The sequence below is a fragment of the Mauremys reevesii genome, linkage group 6 (genome assembly GCF_016161935.1).
Source record: "Mauremys reevesii isolate NIE-2019 linkage group 6, ASM1616193v1, whole genome shotgun sequence".
In the NCBI taxonomy this organism is placed as follows: Eukaryota; Metazoa; Chordata; order Testudines; family Geoemydidae; genus Mauremys; species Mauremys reevesii.
Window position 1 is genome coordinate 112,941,205 of NC_052628.1, and position 23,333 is coordinate 112,964,537.

General features: G+C 42.7%; 1 protein-coding gene across 2 annotated transcripts in view; it reads right to left on the reverse strand.

Moving 5' to 3' along the window:
* The window catches only part of DDX58 (DExD/H-box helicase 58), a 47,602-nt gene extending 31,067 nt beyond the window's left edge, over positions 1 to 16,535 (reverse strand). The window contains exons 1-2 of one of the 2 annotated variants that reach the window (XM_039543431.1): positions 16,367 to 16,535; positions 791 to 925 (exon numbers count right to left, since the gene is read on the reverse strand). In XM_039543431.1, coding sequence (XP_039399365.1) covers positions 791 to 925; positions 16,367 to 16,529 — 298 coding nt within the window. In that variant the 5' untranslated portion in view covers positions 16,530 to 16,535. Of the gene's footprint in view, positions 1 to 790; positions 926 to 3,804; positions 4,133 to 16,366 lie in introns of those variants that run through there. The other variant, XM_039543432.1, reaches the window with a different exon arrangement.
* Between the last annotated feature and the right edge of the window lie 6,798 nt (positions 16,536 to 23,333).

The window sequence follows — 23,333 nt, forward strand, 5'->3', positions numbered from 1 at the left end:
AGAGGGTGGTCTATACTCTGAAAAATGACTAATAATGTTGGGGTTCCCCATTTATTAAGTCTCATTGAATCATGGATCAAATTTCCTCAACTCCCAAGTAAAAATATTTAATTTTTCCTACTGCCAATATTTGCAAACAGTCTAGGATATGAAAATCACATTATTTCTAGAGCTATTCTCTTAAGTTTTATTTAAAAAAAAAAAAAGGCAGCTTCTGCCAACCAAAACAAGATGCCACTAAAAAAGCAGATTGCCCAGATCCTCATAATATAACTTCTTGCTTTGATCAGCATAGAAAATTAACAATATTGACTTTTATATTGTCATAATTAGACTTTCAAGGAACTGGTGCAGTTCATACCTCTTGGAGTTACTGTCTCAGGCTGTCTGCAGACCTCACTGCATCAGTTACATGGTTCACATTTTGCAGGTTTTCTTTGCAACCCTAAGGGCTAGCCACTTTTTTTTTGTTGGCTGGTTTTTCTGAGTTAACAAAAGCTGAGATTCTGGGACACAGAATGGTGCAGGTGTATGCACACGCACATGTCCTATCTCCCCAAGCTGCCATGAGCCAGCCCAATTAACCTCTGCTCTCAACCTTCTACCTGGCCCATCGAGCTAGGAGATGGATTGGTGGAGATGCTCGTACTGCTACGATTTGACCTATGGAACTAAAAGGTGTTCACTTTCCAGGGTGGTCAATCCAGCACCTTTTACAAGCAATAAATGCACACACAACATGAAAAAGCAGGGAAAGTGAAAACGGTCAGCTTTACCAACGAAAACAAACCTGCTTCATTCAGTGCATCTAGAAATCCCCGAAACCATCCTTCTGATTCGAGCTGCAGTATAGAGTCAACAAAGAGAGCCGCTGCAGCAGTCAGACCCTTCTTCTGTTCCTCAGTCTGAATTCTCTCTCTGGCATCTAGCGTGAAATCAGATATGAATAAGTCAAAATTGTAGATCTGGTGTGCGGGCAGCAGTGGGGACTGCACCTGGTGCAGAGTGCTGAAGGTGCTGAAATATTTACTGGGTATATTTACATGATGGGTATCTGCTTTATACTGCACTTCCAGAGGCAAGGAGAGGAAGCATATACACCTTATGAGTGGGAAACAATCTCTGGAGATGCACAAATTAAACCCAAATTCAGACTGCAAGTTCTTGGTTGAAATTGAGAAAGCTGCCAAGGGGATTTGGTCTCACAAGTCTCACTTAAATTAATGCGAGTCTAAGAGTTCTCGGGGAATCCAAGCCTGAGAGGCACTGTGTACCCCCTGCTAGGGTGACCAGACAGCAAATGTGGAAAAATCGCGACTGGGGTGGGGTGGGGGTAATAGGAGCCTATATAAGAAAAAGACCCAATAATCGGAACTGTCCCTATAAAATCGGGACATCTGGTCACCCTACCCCCCCGCCTCCAGCAAGAGGGAGTCTGTCCTGGAGTAGCTGGGTGTCATCTCCCTGGTACCATCAGCCTTTCAGCCACCCAAGCCCTCTCCTCTAGGCTGTGCCAACCCTAACTTCAGCTTGCAGGTTAACAATAGATGCAACCCAATCCCCGAGGCCCTTTGAATCATTTCCATGTGATATCCAGCTGGCTATTCCCAGATATCCCTGATCCTCTGCCCTCAAGTGTACACTGTACCCCAATTTGCCAGTTTTACCTTAAACTGCTGCTCCTGCAAACCACATAGCACTTGTGAGCACTTATAATAAAACAAAAGTAGGTTTATTTAAGAAAGAGTAAAGATTTCACTAGAACTGAGAGTGATGGTAACAAATGGTTATGATAGAAAACAAAATAATAAAATGCGAACCTGAGTCTACCTATCAAGAGTACCTTTCCTATCTAATAAAGGAAGTATCCTCTCCACAACTCTTCAAAGTTCAGTCTGTTGCAAAACTGGCTGGTTTCTCAAAAACCAGGAACCAAACGTTCATGAAAGCACCGCTGCGCTCCACAAAGGTTTTTCCCTCAGTGAGTGGATGCAGAGTGCTTTTCCCTCCTCTGTGTTATCAGTATAACAACATCTTTATCTTTCTTTTCATAGACAGAGTGAACCTGTCTTCTTGTTAAATTAACTGGTTTCAATTGTTTGCATTTGCCTCAGTTTCCCATTCAAAGTCTTCGGACTTGTCTAGACTTCAAACACCGAAGGTACATTGCTGTAGCCCTTCAGTGTAGACGCTACCTATGCCAATGGGATGAGGTTCTCCCATCAACAAAGGTAATCCATTTCCCTGAATGGCCATAGCTAAGTCGATGGAATTGTTCCATTGACCTAAAGCTGTCTACACAGGGATTTAGGGTGACTTAACTACGCCACTCAGGGGTGTGGACTTTTCACATTCCTGAGTGTGCCAACCTAATTTTTTAGTGTAGACCAGGCCTTAGTATTGCACAAGGCTAAACAACTGAGCCTTGCATTGCCTCACTAGCTAAACAGTGCAGGGTGACACTTCCCCTCTTGCCTGAACGAACCACCACCAACACACATTATCCCCTGGTGACTAATTTCTACTCCATGTCCATAAAGCATACATTCAATAGAAATATATTATTATTTCTTAAATACGACCCATATATACATAAAGACCATGTATTTTGCAAGTTAAGAGCTTTCTGTAGATACCTTACTTGTTACTCATTATGGATAAATACATGCCTTTGGTGTAATGAGTTTGTCAGGTCTGAGGTGAGAGTTGTTTGCAAAGAACAGAGGACCCTTTGCCAAAGAGTCTCTCTGTCACTGAGCTGTGTGGCTAAATCTGCTAACTCGCTTTGAAAAATCACAAGCCTTACATTTCATATGCTTTGTAAGGCAACTACCATATTTTGGGGCATTAGACTGATACTTTTCTGTTAACCCCAAAGCTGGGTTTTGAGATGGGTGCCACATTAACCCATTTGCCACCGTCATCTGCCAAAGTCTATGCGGCAGCATAATGCATGGATGTTCCATCATCGTTATCTGTTTGTATTTCAGTAGCACGCTGGAGCACTGGTAATGGACCCATTATGCAAGGTGCTACAGAAACACAGAACATCAAGGTGGTCCCCACCCAAGAGCAGGAACTGGCACCTCAAACTCGTACATCAGGCAGCAATGAATGTTCATTTCCCCAGATATACAGTGCCAGGTATAGACAGAGCACCCAAGCAACTAAATATAAAGACTCAGCACAGAGTACGTCATATACAAGGCCCCAAAATTTCAAAACGGAAACTGCCTCTTCCTTTCAGTCCTCATATGTATTAAGCTACCATCAGTTTAACAAGGGAAATGGTATTCTCTCCATCTCTGGCTTCCTTTCTCCCATTTGAACCCTAGACCTATGGACAATACGGCACAGGAAGAATTAAAGACTTGACCCTGTGTCCATTCAGTGGCAAAGCTCCTGACTTCAGTAATGGGTACTAAGTGAGGAAAACTACAGCTATTTTGTCATTCAAGAGGTTTAGGAGCTGTGTAGGGAGTCGCAGGGTACAGCTGAGGTTAAATTGTCTTTACAGGTTAAAGGGACACCATCAACTCTCACTGTACTTGGCTGAGAAACTTTTTTTTTTTTAAACGAAGCCAACGCTCCATAGAAATATCTTCATTAGACGGGACATAATTAAAGAGCAGACAACAGAATGAGCAAAGAGAGGCAAACAAACAAATCGAAGTGGTGAGAGGGGGGAAGAGAAGAGAAATCCCCACTAAGTGGGAAACTGTCACCAACCTCCAGGAGAGAAGCATTCATGAGAGGGGTAGGGGGGATGGGCCAGGGGTGCCCTGCCCGGAGCGAGCATCTCACCGTCAGAAAGCCATTCCTTCATATTGCCCAGCACATAGGCAGGATTCAGGGTCTTCTCAATGTACTGCCGGTAGCACCGCAGGCTTCCCTTCTGCTCCGCAGTCATCTGGGCTCCCGTTTCCTGGGGCAGCCCCTGCAGAACCAGTTCCCAGCTCCCCTTTTTGTCCTGTGCTTCACTCTTGCAAAGGAGAGAAAATCCCTTCGGGGCAAAGCACCCTGCAGCTGCAGCGGGCGGGGGGTGGTGCCCCCGGCTGCAGCGGGCACGTTCCCCCTGCCCTGTCAAAGAGGAGGGGCACAGCCTCGGCGCAAGCTCGCAGCTCGCCACGGACGGAGACTCACTGACTCCCAGGGAAGAGGATAACGCCCAAGCCACCGGGGTAGGGGGAGGAGGAAAGAAACTCAGCCGAGCAGCCAGAAAGGAAACTGAAACTTAGCCCACAAGCGCAGGCCGAGGGCGGTGCAGAGAGGATAACCAGCAGTGCAGGGCAGCAGCAGCTGCAGCAAGGCAGAGCCTGGGATGCCGCTTTCCACCCGTTCCTGCCCTGCCGCAAGGGGGCGCGCGCTCTGCCCGGCGTGGAGGACAAGACTATCCAGCGCTCCTATAACTAAGTTTTGGGAGGGATGTTAAGGCTCATGCCTTGGGACTTAAACCAGTCTCAAGCGATTGGAGATTGGGATCAGAGCTCATGTGGGGGGCAGATTATCCCGCACCTGCCTACTGGCTGCAACCTGTGCATCTAAAGCAGGACACTGGCCTAGCGGGTCCAGTCTAGTATGACACTTTTTATGTTCCTAAATCCATTAAAGACGCAACAAATCCTTCAAATTCAACAAGATCACAACCTCCTTTAAGCACCTTCATGTTCCTCCCACCAAATGGAAACAGTCCATTCACATATTCAAAAGGCAGAATCAGCCCAGCAAGAAAACTCAAAACCAAAAGCGGGTCATACCACCCATCTCCCTCGCCCAAAGACACACAGATTTTTAAGACGGGAGTTTATATAGACCAGCTCATACTGTGCCTTAAGTGATCTTACTGTCCTGTGGTAATGGTGCCTTTGGGTAACTCTGACCATTGTAACACATAGTACTTGTTAGATTGGTGGATTTATCGCACAGGACACTTTATAGACAAAACAAAACATTTTACTTTGAGGCTTCTATCTCTTTTTTCTCAGAGCTTTATAGGTAAGTATTAGGACCAGGATTGCCTGTGGGGAATCCCAGCTGAGTTTCTTAAAAGACAGGAACAATTTGTACATATCTCCCTCTGAGATTCTCCTACATCGGCAGGAGGAAGGAGAGGCAAGTTAATCCATTGACTTTCTCAGGGACCTACCTGTCCTTCCAAATCCACAGTCAGCATATTCTATGGATTCTGCACTAATCACAAAGGTCTCTACAGACACTCTGACCTGTAGCATGAATCTCAGCTCTGGTCCCATTAGATTCCCTACTCCCATCCTTTCAGTGCCAAGTGGTATTTTCAGAAATACTATTGAGCTACAGAAAACTTGTGGCCATCAGCGGGCCAGCCCCCCTCTGGGCTGTATAAGTAAGAGCATTGCCAGCAGATCGAAGGACGTGATAATTCCCCTCTATTCGGCATTGGTCAGGCCTCATCTATCTCATAGAACTGGAAGGGACCCCAAAAGGTCATTGAGTCCAGCCCCCTGCCTTCACTAGCAGGACCAAGTACTGATTTTTGCCCCCGATTCCTAAGTGGCCCCCTTAAGGGCTGAACTCACAATCCTGGGTTTAGGAGGCTAATGCTCAAATCACCAAGCTATGTACTGTGCCCTGTTTTGGGGCCCCCACTACAAGAAGGATGTGGAAAAATTGGAAAGAGTCCAGCAGAGAGCAACAAAAATGATTAGGGGGCTGGAGCACGACTTATGAGGAGAGGCTGAGGGAACTGGGATTATTTAGTCTGCAGAAGAGAAGAATGAGGGGAGATTTGGTAGCTGCTTCCAACTACCTGAAAGGGGGTTCCAAAGAGGATGGATCTAGACTGTTCTCAGAGGTAACAGATGACAGAACAAGGAGTAATGGTCTCAAGTTGCAGTGAGGGAAGTTTAGGTTGGATATTAGGAAAAACTTTTTCACTAGGAGAGTGGTGAAGCACTGGAATGGGTTACCCAGGGAGGTGGTGGAATCTCCTTCCTTAGAGGTTTTTAAGGTCAGGCTTGACAAAGCCCTGGCTGGGATGATTTAGTTGGGGATTGGTCCTGCTTTGAGAAGGGGGTTGGGCTAGATGACCTCCTGAGGTCCCTCCCACTCTGATATTCTATGATTCTAAGTATCTGACAGATGTTCAAGGAGCAGATTTATATCACACAGATTTATACATGGGGAGAATTGATGCATTCTGACTTGTATATTTAGTATATGTTTTTGAAAGTCATAAAATTTCAACATAGAAGATAGTTTAACATTTTATTATTTTGCAAATGTCAGTTGCATACATGCTGCAATTATCTGTGCATTTGACCATCACCAGCATGAATACACAGTCAAGTAATTGAAAACAATCACGTCATTAGATATGAAATTGTTCTTTTGTGAAAGGAGTTGTGCTGAAGGGTTGCACATTGTCAGAAGTTCAGACGAACATAGGCCAAGGTGAGCTTGTCTTTTCGCCAAAAAGCTCGCTCAGGTTGGAAAGCCCTTCAAGGGAAATTAGGATTAAAGGGGTTTATTTGCTGGCCCTTACCAGTTATCTAGCATAGTTTTGGTCTCACGAGATGAAGCTGTCCATAAAAGGAAAAGTACAGGAAAGCTTAACACAGACCTTGAGAGAGGAAAAGGAAAACTGATGTGGGAAATATGCCATGAATTTTGTTGTGGTGCCATAATTGTTAGATAAGCAGTAGGAGTAAGGGAAATATAGAAGATAATTATTTGGACCTAGTTGGAAGATTTATTTTCTAAAAGGTATTTATGGACTGGACAGCCCAACAGCATTTGGCATTTTATAAAACCTCTAGCTTTGTGAAACAGTTTTTATGATGGTGGAAGGACAATAAATATAGGTGTCTAGTAGAATGGAGAAAACATCCTCCCCAAAACAAAAATGGCGAAACAGTAAACTAGGTGCCTTGTATAAATATACAGGGATGAACATGAAGAAAAAAGACACTAAAAATTGTGAAAAAAAACCCACCACAGGAAAAATATGTATCTCGGTTTCTGTGTTTTTTGACAGCTGGGATATGAATTTGATCCACGGTTAAGAATTGACGACAGATCCAAAAATCAGGTATGCTTCTTCCAGGTCGCAAAAAAGGGAAGATTATGGTGTGCAACTATTCTTAGCAAGAAAACAAGGCAATAAATACAGAACACATGGGGCCAAATGGTGCCACCTCTCATCAAAGCTCAAAAATCTGGCTTTGGGTGGAACATTTTGCCCCTTAGCCTGCTGGGTTGGCATGGAATAGCTGCACTGGTGCTCTAGTGGTAGAGACAAATGGGGTTCCTATGCACCTCATACATTGGTTGTCACCTACTGCAGTACAGACCTGTCTAGTGGCTACACCCGCTGACCTCCATTCTGTTGCAAAGAAAGGCACGGCAGAGTCCAAGAGGCATAGAGACTTCCCAGAACACACCCTGCTTTAGCACAGTACAGCTATTCCGCTTGTATATAAACAGAGGGTAGGGCAGCACGTGTGACTTAATATAGTGACTGTCATAAACAGATAGTTAAGGGTTAATGTCTCTTTTACCTGTAAAGGGTTAAGAAGCTCAGTAAACCTGGCTGACATCTGACCAGAGGACCAATAAGGGGACAAGATACTTTCAAATCTTGGTGGAGGGAAGTCTTTTGTTTGTGCTCTTTGTTTTGGGGGTTGTTCGCTCTTGGGACTAAGAGGGACCAGACATCAATCCAGGCTCTCCAAATCTTTCTGAATCAGTCTCTCATGTTTCAAACTTGTAAGTAATAGCCAAGCAAGGCGTGTTAGTCTTATTTTTGTTTTCTCAACTTGCAAATGTTCCTTTTTGCTGAGAGGATTTTACCTCTGTTTGCTGTAACTTTGAACCTAAGGCTAGAGGGGGTTCCTCTGGGCTATATGAATCTGATTACCCTGTAAAGTATTTTCCATCCTAATTTTACAGAGATATTTTTTACCTTTCTTTCTTTAATTAAAAGCTTTCTTTTTAAGAACCTGATTGATTTTTTTCCCCCTTGTGTTAAGATCCAAGGGGATTGGATCTGGACTCACCAGGAATTGGTGGGGGAAAGGAAGGGGGATGGTTACATTCTCCTTGTGTTAAGATCCAAGGGGTTGGGTCAGTGTTCACCAGGAACTTGGTGAAAAAGCCTCTCAAGGCTGCCCAGGGAGGGGAAGGTTTTGGGGGGACAGAAAGTGATCCAGACACTGAAATTTCTGGATGGTGGCAGTGTTACCAGATCTAAGCTAGTAATTAAGCTTAGAAGTGTCCATGCAGGTCCCCACATCTGTACCCTAAAGTTCAGAGTGGGGGCGGAACCTTGACAGTGACTGATTAGTTTCTAATATGTTTGGGAGGTTTTCTACTCTAGAAGGTGCCGGCTTTCATTCTTTTACACACCAAAACTGAGCAAAATTGAAGGACATGTCATCTGATCATATGAAGTCTTGCCCAAGAAAAGCAAGTATGTCTTAGGCCACTTCACCTATTTACATGGTAGAGAGAGTCTCCCTTCGTACAGCTTATAGCAGGTCTAGTGTATCTTATATCCTGAGATGCAGGACTGAAGGAGATAGGCCTGAGAAATACTTCTGTAACCACAACACATTTTCAGTGTGTATATTTTCCTCACATAATGTGCCTGAGCGGTTTTAAGCATTTTGCTCCATTTTACATAAGGTGGTTATATCTGTACTAAAGGAAATATGATTTTATAGTCACAATGTAGCATGTACAATATAAAGTGATGCTTCCTGGCCAATGCAATGTTATAACAAATACATACATGTGGGACTCAGTTATGGCTCTACGAGTGGGTGGGGGAGCTGCACTGCCTGAGTGGTGGAGGCTAAAGGCATTCCTCGTCTTGGGAGCATACTCTCACAGTGCCCCTCAAGTGGCAATTGAGGCATCTACAGACCACCAATAATACACGCTCTCTTTGGTGCAGGCCTACATACACTTGGCTGGAGTGCTACAGCCCCTTGCACCCACCACCACCATGTGCGTGTACCTGGGCTGTGTCTATGGTCATGCTCTTCACGCACCAGCCACACATGACCCCTTCGTGGGGCTGATGGATACCAATAGTGCGTTTCTTGCACTGAGGCCACATCCTCACTATGGGCCCTACAGCAGCATAGTTATGGTGTTGTAGCTATGCTGCTGTAAGTGTGTAGCGCAGACAGACAACAGCAACGGAAGGGTTCTCCCCCGCCCATTGCTGTAGGAACTCCATCTCTGAGCAATGGTAGCTAGGTGGACAGAAGCATTCTCCTATTGACCTAGCAGCAGCTACACTGGAGGTTAAGTTGGCATAGCTACAATGCTCAGGGATATCACTCTTTCACACCTCAGTGCCATAGCTATGTTGACGTATATTTTTAGAGTAGGCCAAGCCTCAGTTAGTGCACGCAGACATATTATGGCTGCTCCCTCTACAGAAACCATGGAGAAGGGGTTCCTTTCACCCTATTCACCACTAGAAATACCCGTGCTGTGTGGAACTGCTATTGTTACGTAAGGATGAGGGTGTAACTGCAGAGACAGAGGTCATCCTGCATCTTGAGAGCTGGAACAGCAGACCATAACTGCAGGCCCTGGTTACTGTGTTCCACTAGGTTTAAATGGAAGTAGTTTGTTAAATACAAGCTCTCCTTGCCTTACTGTGAAGTACCCCACAAGGAAAGATTACCATAATTTGGCCCTTATTATTTGGACTAATTATACTTCCATATTAGTTAAACAGCATTTCACCAATGGAGTCGTGTATACTATTGGGTGAAAACATATCACAATCACAATCAGAGTCCATGAAAATGTTACATTTCTTCTGGGAGGATTAGAGCCTCAAGAGCTGAACGCATCTTTATGAAACTTGCGGCCACAGTCAGTGCTGGCCCTGGCTTTGCGGCCAAGCAAGTCAGTATGTACAGCTTTCCTCTGGGTGTCTTCTTAGGGAAAGGACCCAGAATATTCACAGCTACATGCTGAAACGGAACCTCACTTATGGGGAGTGGCTGGAGAGGGGCCTTTACCTGGTCATATTGCACCTGGGAGCCATACAAACTCTTCTTCAAAGCCTAACTTCTTCATTACCCCTGTAGAGAAGAGGAGAACCTCCTGACAACCATTCCACATTATTTTTAAGCTGTGCTACGTGGAAGACTCTTTTAATGTACTTAAGAACCATTTGATGTTATCCATCATCTATGACTTTAGGTCTTCCTGAGGGAAAGCCAACCACAGGTGGATAAAACGGGAGGAAAACACCACTAATACAGCCCCCCCTTAAGCTCCCCCTTATCATTCCACTAGCAGGCAGGAGGAAATAGTTTCCCCAGCTTTCATCATAGAAATAGATGACCTGCTGGCTTCTGCACAGAGCACAAAATCTGTCCACACAGAGCACCTGAGTGTCTGCATCACTTCTAGGACATTGTCAGACCTTCCTTCCAGTCCCTATCAGTGTGGTTCCATTATAGCCACCGTGCCAGGGCTGCCCTAGGCTCGAACAATAGGTGCTGGGGGTAGGAAGCTCTAAGTAATAAGAGTGACCAAAACATGGTCTCATTCATATATTGGGTCTGCAGTTTTGTTCATTTGCTTTCAATACCACCCCCCCCCCCCCAAGATCTTCCCCTGGGATTTCACCCTGGCGTGGAATACAGATGCCCAACACCCCTGGAAAGTCATGAGAGAATGGGGAGCATAGCCCATGACAAGCTGGGGGCTCTGTTAAGTCTGCTTTCTCTGCTTTGCAGAGTGTCTTTCAAAAATTTGAAGCTAAAATCTCAAATTTCTTCTAAAAGTGCAGGAAGACTTCAGAAACTCTAACCAAATTAATATGCACAAAAATGTTTTCATAGTTTCTTCATCTGATTTTTCTAATTTCAGTTAAAATAGTTTTCTTGTTGAATTAAAACACATTTCCTTGCCATGATGCAAACTCCAGCACAACAGTCTGTGCTAGGGCCTGAGATCCAGAAAATGAAACATGACCACAGGAAGTGAAGAGAATTAAACAAACCAGAAGAATGTCCCTGCCCAAGCCGAGGGGAAGGTGAATGTTAAAAGAGAAGGAACCAGCAAAACTGGTGAACTCTGAATTTGATTTTTAAAAAATTATTTGAATTCTTTCATTCCAGGGACACATAGGTTAAAAATACATACTGTGACTTCTCTACATAACCTCCTTCTAACCACATTGTAAATCACAGTCATCCATGTGGGTACCTCTCTAGCATGTGTTACTATACTAATTGCTCATTCTGTTTTATGAATTAGTCTCTTTTTTCCCCACTATGGTCAGCTACTTGGAGTGATCAACAGGACATGATATTCACACCTTCCAACTGCATCTATGCCTCAGCTACAGTATGTATATAGAGACCTGGAAATAAATAATGAGTTAAGGTTTCATTTTCTCACAACACTCTCTCTCGTGGTTTCACAGAAAGAGAATACCAATGGTTTGTGCTGTCTACATTTTAAATGTGCCTTCTAAATCGGAGGAAATGGTTAAAGTTGAGATTTGCCAGTACTTTTAGGAGGCCTAACCCCTTTCTCCCACATTTACTTCCTCCATGCCTAGGCAAACTTGAAATATTCCTAAAATATTTCTGTCTCTCAAATGAAGGAGGTTATGAATGGGAAGTGCGTTGTCTGACAAAGGGGAGGTCTTTTCCATACCGCTTTGGAATTGTGGATGATCTTCTGAAATTATAGAAATTAATGTATGATAAAAAGCCGGTATCTATGTGGAACCAACATGAGTTAACAGGGTTCTGTATTATCATGGGTGGTCACTTTCACCCCCTCCAGCCCCCACAAAAAAAAGGGGGGGGGAGGAAACTTGGTAAAAGAACTAGAAAATAGCAAGTAAAACAGACGGAAAATCTCTGAAACCTCCCAGAAAGAAAATCTTGTAAATACAAAATGATCAAAGAAACATTCTCCAACCAAATACTTAAATTCAGAGACAAAGGAAAGACGAAAAACACTAGGGTCAAGGTTCACACAAAGAAAAAGGACTGTATAGACAGCATCATGGCCACCAGGTGTTTGCTGCATGTTGGCCTTGTACTGCTCTTTCAAGCCCACCCAGGATGTTGTCTAACTTCCGGTGTCCCAGAAGGAGAATGCCAAGGTGGCAATCTGAGGCTACGTCTATACTACCCGCCCGGGTCGGCGGGTAGCGTTCGACTTCTCGGAGTTCGATATATCGCGTCTCATCTAGACACGATATATCGAACTCCGAATGCGCTCCCATCGACTCCGGAACTCCACCACCGCGAACGGCGGTGGCGGAGTCGACGGGGGAGCCACGGACTTCGATCCCGCGGTGTCTGGATGGGTGAGTACTTCGAACTAAGGTAGTTCGAGTTCAGCTACGCTATTCGCGTAGCTGAACTTGCGTACCTTAGTTCGACCCCCACCCCCAGTGTAGACCAGGCCTAAGAGATCCTCCAAGAGATCTTCAACATCTTTAGCAAAAAGTGCTTGGGATGGGACTTACATAGTCAGGTTCCAAAGTGGACTTTAGCAACAAATTCAGCAGCTGGAGGCATGTTTGAGAGCACAGATGGAGAAGGAATTAACCAACCCAGAAAGTGAGAACCTGCAGCTCACCAGTGGGAGAGTGAAACAATACTTTCAGGGGATGGATGCTTTCCTGAAAGAAAAGCAATAGAGCCTGTGAGATCATTGGCATGGAAACACCCAGATAATTTTTTACTGGTTGACAAACTCACTAGAAGGCTTAGTAACTAAGGTACAGTACAAAACTGGAGTAAATGAATTAACATTAGTGTAATTTATACAGCTGAACAGAGATAGCGGATATTTTATAACTCTGCTTATACAGGGCCTGATCCTTCTTCTACAGGGTCAATGGCCAAATAGCAACTGATTTCCATGGCAGCAGCTTTAGACTCTTCCTGTCCTGTGCTGGAAATGGATTTATTTTTCTGTGTTACTAGTGTTATTTAGGTTTGTGATTCTTCATAATCTCCCATATATCAGGTGATGTTATGCATTACATAATTGGCAGTCCATGCAAAAATGTACATATTTCTGGAATCCTTAGCCACCTCATCAGTACTTTGGTCATCAAACGATACTTCCCCTCCACCCCGAAAGCACTTTGACTTCTACATATGAAGTGTTTCTATTATGATCATGGTTGTTATTTATTCATCTGTCCTCATCATATACCACAGCTTGAGAAGTTTCCTAGAGACATTTATAAAAAAACATGAACGTAGCATAAGACTTGTGAGATTAGGAGGTATAAAAAGATATTTCCATTTAATTTATTGACATTAATACAGTGGAAAAATGTATTCTTCCCTTTGTGTTTCAACCAAATCTCATTTCATTCCAGCTGCAGATGCAGTGACTACAGAGGTTAAAACAGTTGGATGAAATTGTACCATGCAGTGGATTCCCTCCTCTCTACTGAAACTTCCCATAGCATCATGCTTGACCTTGTATTATGCAATACACTCACTCCATAATGAAATTCCAACTGCCCATATTACAATTCATGTGATAATACTCTATTGATTTACTCAAAGTTTAAATTGCAAAATGAAGGATATCCATGCAAAAAAGTTAAGAAAATTAAGAAAGGGTTAGACCTTAAACATTGTTGCCACTGTGTGTTTGCTATATATTTCTGTGGTTCAACTCTTCTCTGATCAAATCTCATCTCTGAACTGTAACATGCTGCTTAACCACAGTATAACAGAATAACAAATGTGAACTGGAAAAACTTTCAAACAAAAGAGATGGGCATAATTTTCCTCTAATGTCAGAACGAAGAGACATGTTTCAGGTGGCCCCAAGAGGTTTTCAAGCCTCGAGTGTCCCTGAAGAGGAATGGCAGGGTGGCAATCCAGGAAATCTTCCAACATATTTCCTGCTGCTTTTGCAAAAATCTCTCCGAAACTACCTGAGGTGGGAGTTCCATTCAGATATTCCAACACAGACTCATCAGCAAGTTGGGCACCTGGAGACATGCTTGGTTGCAGTGGTGGAAAATGGGACTCTCTGACCAGGGGAAAAGGACCTACAGTTTCCCAGGATGAACGTGAAGAGATACCAATTATTTCATAAAAGACAAGCAGTTCAACCTCAGTGCTAGCAGGAGAATCCATGTGGAATTATGGGGTTTTCAAATATAGGACAAACTCACAAAGAAGTTTAGAAATTTAAATACCAACATTTTTAGAAGTACTAACTGAAATCAAGTAATATTTTACACATGATTTAAAATGAAATGCAGTGGGATTTTAAAAGCTGTCGTTACTATTTATTCTATCTATGCACTGTGAAAATATTTTCAGATCATTTTACGATATTTGTAACAGAATATTTATGTCAGTCTATTTATTTATTGTTCCTATTTATGTATTTATCATAGAAATTTGTTGCTTATCAATAAATTATTTTATATAAAGTGGCAACTTATAGTAGTAATGATTTGAATGAAATACCTATTGAACCAAAAAGAAAAGGAGAATAGAAAAAATCCCTGTTATTGTTCAGCCTTAAAACCCTGATTCCAGAAAGTACTTATGCACATGACTAACAAAGTATGTGAGCCATCCCACTGATGTTAGTGCTTCCAGTTAGGAACATGATTAGTTAGTAAGTACCACTGGAAGAGTCCTATAAGGGCTCCTGCCTGCTAATGCAGTTGGAAGCAGAAGCCCAGTAGGTCCTATTAACTGAAGGCTAGTAAAGCAACATTTAAAAAAAAAAATCATTGCTGAAGAGTTGAGGCTGTGGAAGGGCGGTGGAGAGGCAGCTCCCCCTAGCAATTGGATTGTGTGCATGCGCACACACACAAAACACTGCTTTGCGTTTCCCATAGCCTTAGAGCAGTGGTTCTCAAACTGCGTTGTACCGGGACCCCTTCTCTGACTAAAAAAAATTGCTACATGACCCTGGGCAGGGGAAGGGGGGCGCAGAGCCCTGCCTCCCAAGGCAGGTAGTGGGACTGGACTCTGAGCCCCGCCATCGCAGGCTGAAGCCCACCGGCTTTGGCTTCAGTGCAGGCCTGCGGGGCTCAGGCTTCGACTGCAGCCATGGGCCCCAGCGAGTCTAACATCAGCCCTGGTGACCCCATTAAAATGGGGTCACAACCCACACTTTGGGGTCCCGACCCACAGTTTGAGAACCATTGCATTAGAGGTTCTGAGCATATTTTCCTAACTTTGTATTTAATCAGGCAGCCCTGAAACTAGGAACCTGCAAAGGTGGGAATCGAACCCAAGAGTCCCAACTTCCAGTCCTCCACTCCAATACCATCCTTCTTCAAGAAGCACGTGGTCAGGCCCTGCTAGAAAAGCCTTTTGGAGGCTAGGGCGCACACAAGGATACACATAAGCATCATCAAGCACTTGGCAGGTTGCCCACACAACTTCAATTCTGCTCTCTTGTATACCCATCCTGTGCCCTAAAAAGGCTGGGCTTCTATGGAAAAGATAATGTGGTCATGTAATTAAAGACTATCATAATGCACATGCACAAGGGGAATGAGTTAAAGTTTCTAATCCAGGAGAACCTCAGAGTTACGAACTGACCAGTCAACCACACACCTCATCTGGAACAAGAAGTACACAATGAGGCAGCAACAGAGCAAATACAGTACAGTACTGTGTTACATGTAAACTACTAACAAATAAAGGGACAGCAGCTTTTTTCTTCTCCACAGTAAAGTTTCAAAGCTGTATTAAGTCACTGTTCAGCTGTAAACTTTTGAAAGAAAAACCCTAACGTTTTGTTCAGAGTTACAAACCTCCATTCCTGAGGTGTTCGCAACTCTAAGGTTCTATGTTGTCAAAGCAGTACAAAAACTGCGTGTAGACAAGCCTTGAATAAATACATTTGAAGTGCTGTACCCCTTCCAGTTACACAACAGACCACTATGACCTAAACCACAAGTATAAGGAGGCATGTACTGTTTCCTTAAATCTAGTAGGAAGCCAGGCAGGAGTGGGATGGTAGAGGTTCTGAGAAGCCTTACAGTGAAGGAGAGACAGAGAAGCTTTAGGGATAACACTGCTTTCCTTATTCTACTAAAGCTCATGGTTCAACATCATAAAAAAGTGACCATCTGCGGTTCTTTAGAATTGTCACTTAACTGCACAATCCGTATGCATTGAAAAAAGCAGGTTACATTGGCTAACTTATACCTGGGATATGACAAATAAAAATCAGTGTTTGTAACTATCACAAAATGTTAAAGTCCAATTTGTTTTTACTCATCAAATGCTACTGAATAGATGGGGAATTCAAGATGCACTGAAAGTGAACTTTGCAACATGAAGGAAAACATTTCTAAAAACTAAAAAACAGAATATGGTACAATACATACCAGATAGAAACCAATACAAGATAAAATGATTGGTTCTCTCATAGCAGCTCCAGCTCTGGTTGCTGCTGACATACTCCTTAAGAGTTACACCAGCTACTGTAGAAAGGAGAAGTACTGTAAATCTCTCATGCGTGATGAAGACCAATGACACAGTAATAACCATTATATTCAATTAGTCTCTTGGTGTCCTAGGTTAATTTACATTCAGCATGGGAATCACAAACAATGAATGTAGTACATCGGTATTTTCTTATTAAGATTACGGAACTCTGAAATATGTAGTTTACAGATTAATCTGATACTGACCTGTAATTTTAAAAGTACAAACTTTAAGCTTGAGGTGGGGAACCATGGTTTTACTCATGCAAATTTGAAGAGCACATTTTCATGATTTAAAATGTTGTATTTATTTTAAGGTGTGTGTGAAACATCCTGCTGCAGTGTTTGAAACCCGCCACTGAACAATTGTACTTGTGCCTGGGAAACAGAAAGGGAAACTTACCAGTCATCTGGTTTCATTTATCCAGTCTTATGGATCTATCCACCAAACTGTGACAGACTGCCAATTCTGGAGACTGCCATTCTCTATTTACCCACAGTACGGGTGAAGCACAGACAGTGGCTCCCACACAGCACTCCATCACCATCATTCACACTTACTATGGAGGCCTGGCAACAGGATACTTCAGTCTTTATGGGCCATTCTGTCCTTGATCTTTGCTGAACGAGCAGCAAGGCTTCTATTTGGAGCGAACCGTGGTGGTCCTGACATGGACAAATATTCATGGAACAAAACAGACCAGCAAGCTAATTGTATATAGGCTCACAGCAGCCAACAGTCTTTCAGTCACTATAAACCTGTAACTACTACGAATTATTTGTACCAATGTGCTAGGTGATATACAAACACAAAGAGAGAGATGGCCCCAGACCCAAAGACTACAGACCTAGCCAAAAATGTGAATCATCAACCTACAAGTGAAAGACTCTTTCTAGTCTCATCACCAAATAAGTAAGCCAGTCAGTCCTCATCTGCTAGTTTACATGGTCTTAGATCATATTATAATGAAAGGATTTTTATATTTTACACACACACACACACACACACACACACTTATTTTCAAATATTGGGACCTAAGTTTTCACATGAAGGTTTCAGCACCCAAAATTGTTGGTTGCTGAAACCTTCAGGTGCCCATCTGCAGACTCCATCATGCAGCCTGATTTTCAGAAAAGAATGAGGTCTCTGAAGATAAGGCCCCTCTTAGGTGTCTCAAGAGGGCACCAAAATGGAGACCAAGATTATTACCTTGACTGTGTTCTGCTGAACTCCTTTGTGTTTGATATCACTTAAGTTCCACAGACAGGATGGGATGACATTCCCTACTTGAACTAGTGTCTCCAAACGATGCAGCTTTGTGAGTTGTCATGTCTGCGGACATGGGAGTGGGCATGAGAGATGGTCTACAGGTACCTCTGAAATTGTTATTTTTGTCTTGATAGCATCTCCTTCGGCAGAAAGTAAATACTGTGCCAGATTTCAACCCCGAGTAACATCCACTCTTGCCAAAAGAGGTACCGGGTTTTTAGTGGTCAGGACTTCAGTTTGACGCATGTGAGATGCGCTCTCTCCAGCAGCATATTGCCTCTAATCATGATGGTGCATTGGTTCAGTACTGATTCACAGAGCATTGTGCCACCTAAAGAATCACCAATACAACTTATACAATTATAATTTTCCTAAACTCTCTGCTATTGGAAACTATTAAGGAGACTGAAGGCATAATGAAGATACAAATGCTGATGTTCAGTAAGAGGCAGTCAGTCTCTTTTTCAGAGTACGACCTACACCAAAGGTAGTATTGAGCTGTAAAGAGTCAATTTGCAAAAAGTTAAATACATTCCGTAAATTACACCCTAGGTTGAATTTTCAAGGGGCCTCTGAAAATGCACCTAGACTTGTCACCTTTAACTTTCTAGTTCTCATGCACAGGCAAAATGGTGGAATATCTGAAACCTAAACAGGCAACTGAAATACACCGCTACCTCGATATAACGCCACCCGATATAACACAAATTTGGATATAACACCATTTAGCAGTGCTCCGGGGGGAGGGGGGCTGTGCACTTTGGTGGATCAAAGCAAGTTCAGTATAACACGGTTTCACCTATAACATGATACGATTTTTTGGCTCCCAAGGACGTTGTTATATCGAGGTAGAGGTGTATTTAAATCCAATCAACTGTTCTCACTGAGCTTTTCTTTGAAAAACCATTAAAAAGTTTCTATTACTGTTTTGCCATTTTCCTTATAAACATGCCCTACCTGAATTTTGGAGCTTAACTTTAAATACCATGTGTTAAAAGAAAAGTTGTCTTATCTTTGCTTTTATTCATCTTGAAGCACGGCTTCTGTGACATCCTATAAACAGAGCATCCATAATTTGTTCTGATAATTCAGAATGACTAGCTTGTCTCTCTCACCAACAGAAGTTGGTCCACTAAGAGACATTCTCTCACCTGCTGTGTGTCTCTGTTTACATAATTACCGAAATAAGCCACAAGATCACTTGTGTAATACCACCACCAGGTAACCCAAAAAGTGCATTTCTAAGAGAGTGTGCATTGCCTGAGCTGTAAATACAAGATTTCAGTCTTAGCTCAAAAAAAATAAAATAAAATAAAATCTGAAATCTGTATTATGTTAATTTGCTTATGAACTTTCTAAAGATATTTTCAATTCATTTGCCCATCACAACTGAATATTAAAGAAATTAATAAGATTCACATGTTTCAGTTTATGCAGTTGATTTGTTTTCCATACATGGATAGCAGTCAATAAGATCTCTTAATAAAACTGAAAACTTAATAGCATTGACAGGGTTTAAATAGTTTCCTCTTAGAAAATAAGCATTCCCCCTGCATCTCAGCACGTGTGCATCAGACGACAGTTACTCTTGGCTACACTTGCAGCTGTAGAGCGCTTTAAGTTAAACCAGCCTTCGGAGAGTGCACTAGGGAAAGCACTGCAGTCTGTCCACACTGAGAGCTGAAAGCGCACTGGTGTGGCCACATTTGCAGCTGCATTGGGAGTGGTGCATTATGGGCAGCTATCCCAGTGTTCAAGTGGCTGCAACATGCTTTTCAAATGCGGGGTGGGGGTGGGGGGGGGAGGGACAGAGTGTGTTTTGGGGTGCTGAGTGTGTTAGCAGGCTGTCTTGTAAGTTCAGACCCCCCTTTCTCCTGTCTCTCTCTCACACACTCAAAGCAAACATTAGCGGTTTGTTTTTTTCTCAGACCAGATAAACAGCTGGCACTCTGAAACAGGAGCTTTGAAAGGGCACTTCCCTCGAGTTCACAGCAAAGACAAGAGAGGCCACTTCAGTTAAGGGGATTACTTCTCATTTACACTGGCACTGAAGTGTCCCACCCAATACAACTGCTGTTAATCCTCTCATGGAGGTGGAGTACCAGGAGCACTCCAGCCAGGGAGTCAGAGCACTCTACGGGTCTTGCCAGTGTGGACAGGGAGTAAGGTAGAACGCTCCGAGAAGTTTTATTGTAGTATAACGTGCAAGTGTAGCCAAGGCCTCTATGTTTCAGTCTGCTTCTGACTCCGAATCTCTACTGAAAAGCCATTGCTGCAGACATCTCATTCCTTCCCGCTTCCTTCTTGCCCTCTTCATTCGCCTCATTCTCCTACTGCATCCAACTCCAGCCCTTCATCTTCACAAAAACCAGACCTCATCCTCACCTACATCTCTGTACTTATTTCTTGCTCCCCTTCTCTTACTCTCCTACTCTTGGCTGAGTTTACTGCCCTTATCCTTGGAAACGTTTAGCTCTTGCTCTCTATCATACGCTCCTTTGGCTCCTCCTGTCAGTTTTTCTTCCAGGAAACTTCACCATTTAAAAAAAAAAAAGTAACCCGACTTCTCAAAATCCTCCCTTACTACTACTGTTGTGTCTTGCTTTTTACTATCCTAAACTCCATTTTCTGAGGAATGCATCTTACTCCCTATTAAATCCCTATGTGACTTATGGCAGTAAATAAATCTATCATTTAATTTAATCAGATTTATAAAATACATATAGGCACTCCCCTCCTAAGCTCTGGGCACCTTCTCCATAGGTCAATGAGAGGTGTATATTTTAAATGATTAATGAGATCACCGGAACCAGTGTCAGTGCAAAATGCAGTTCACTTGCTTAATACAGCTGGTGAAGGTCAGCAGCATTCAATTTTTTAGCATACAGTGCACCTAGGAGCCATGATAGGACAAATTATTAGCTAAAAACCTTCACTGCTACACTCACAAGCAGTTAAAACCATTTTTAATCAGAGGTACTGACAAATCAGAGTGGATTATTCTATCACTTTAGATCTAAAAGTCATTAAGACTACTGTCACTTTTAAAAAAGATGCAGAAGGGTAATCAGAATATGAATTTATAGTAAGACTGCATTATAGTTTGACTTTTTGTAAGTGTTAATCACATTTACATCTGAAATGTTTGTACCTCTTGTTACAAGCAGCACCTAAATTACTATATCTAAAAGAAAAAGCTGTTTACTTTGCATACTGTCAGTCAATCCCTCACATTTATGTGGGTGTTTCACAAAGCAACAAGGGAGAAATACAATAATTAGGAAAAACAGGTTAAAAATTAAAAAACTTCATGAATGGAGCAATTCACTACAATGAAATTGGTTCATTTTTCCATGAAAAACACAAAAAAGTCTAACCTACAGGAATTTACAGAGAACTTTCATACACAGATTGTTTCAAACATTGAAAAGCAATTTCTGGATAACAGAATTTAGAAACTCGTCAGCTGGGGGAGATAAATTTACAAGTCTACTTCCCTTACTGGTTTCCCCCCCCCCTCTCGGCTACAGCTTAGTGTAGCAGTTTTTTTCTTTTGTGAAGGCAGAATAATGGACTTTTAAAAATAAAACAATTGTTCTTCCACAGACACAGTGCCAGCTACTGGGCTTTAGACTTTCAACATTTATCAGTGAAAAAGGGAAAGATCCCTGCTATCTGAAATACATATATATTTCTAAGTCTGGGGTTCTCAAACAGGGTCACGAGATTATTACTAGGGGGTTGCAAGCTGTCAGCCCCCATGCATGGCAGGGCTGCGGGCTCTCAGTCCCAGCCGGCAGGGCTCTGGGTATCAGGGCCCGACACTGACAGCCAGTGCAAGCACTCCTGGTGAGGACGCACATCACTGACAGAAGGAGCTAGTGTGGCCATACAAAACTGATTTAGTTACTGCAGTGGCTGCACGTCAACATAACTTAAGTCAATTTTGTTTTGCAATATAAACATGCCCTCAGTCTGCTGTGAAAAGTGATACTGACAAAGTTTCTTTGTGCCACCCTCCCAGTATTAAATAGTAACTATTTAAAAAATAACTTTTCTGGTTATAACAATAATTTGCTAAAAATGCATTTTAGTCTTAATTTAAAAGCAGTGGGAAAAGGTAAATTTGTCTTAAACAAGCGTTATAAATTTAGCATTTAAAATAGTGTTAAATACAAAAATGTTTTTAATTGATAAGGGGGGGGAGAATCACTCGGAGGTTTGCTGTGTGAAAGGGATTGTCAATATAAAACATTTGAGAACCACTGTTATAAGTAATTAAACTGCCTAAAGTGTGGCCTCTATTTCTCATTATACCTCAGTCATGTCAGAAACCCATTTAAACAATGGCAGGGTCTACAGAGAAAAAAAAATCTGATTAAGCTTGAAGTCAAGCAGCTGTCTTCAATTATATACCCAGACTGTCTTTTGATCATCTTAGAAAGGTGATGATACAGTTAAATAATAGCCCTCTGGCATTCTGCAGTTTAGGTACAGAGGAAGCAGGAGAAAAAAACAAAACAAAATGAACTAGAAAGACATTATTGGATTTGCTCTTACACACTTAAGGTATGTGCCTACACCGCAATAAAAGATCTGCGGGCACCTGGTCTCAGAGGCCAAGTCAATTGACTTGGTCTCGCAGGGCCCAGGCTGCAGGGCTAAAAACTGCAAGCGTAGGTATTCAGGCTTGGGCTGGAGCCCAAGTGCTGAAACCTGGTGAGGAGGGAAGGTCTCAGAGCCCAGGCTCCAGCCTGAGCCCCAATGTCTACACTGCTATTTTTAGCCCCACAGACTGAGCACAAGTCTGCTGAGGGTATGTCTACACTACCTGCCGGATTGGTGGGCAGCGTCAGCGGGGATCGATTTATCACGTCCAGTTTAGACGCGATAAATCGATCCTTGAGCGCTCTCCCGTCGACTCCATCGCCGCGAGAGGCGCAGGCAGAGTCGATAGGGGAGCAGTAGCAGTGGACTTATCGCAGTGAAGACACATGGTAAGTCGATCTAAGTATGTTGACTTCAGCTACGTTATTCACATAGCTGAAGTTGCATAACTTAGATCGATCCTCCACCTCCCCCTCCCCGTGTAGACCAGGGCTTAGACTCTGTGCTGGGTGTTTTTCTTTGCAGTGCATACCCTACAAGATTGAAGACGTGGAAAAAGACATGTGGAAAAAAATATGGTGATGCACAGGCAAGTGGTCTGCTAAACTTGCCATTTTACACGAACAGCTCAGATCCAGATTTCTTCCTAATGATTTTCCACGTGCAGTTTTAAGTTATATCAGACTTAAAGACAAATGATATGCTTGGAAAGTACATATTACATTGTGTTCAAAATCTGATCTAAAAATGTCTTATTGTTTTATTGGGACTCTCAAAGAATTTATGTTTACTTCAATGGCAGTCTGGTTCAACATTTGTACAGAAGGCATTGACACCTTTTTGGCAGAGGTCAAGCTAAACCATGCAGATTAAAATGATGGCAGAATTAAACATGAATTTGTTTTGTGAATTATACAATTTTTCTTTTATAAAATAAAAAGAGCAACCATCAGAAAATAGATTTTCTGACTTCAGGCGCTGTTTCTTTTC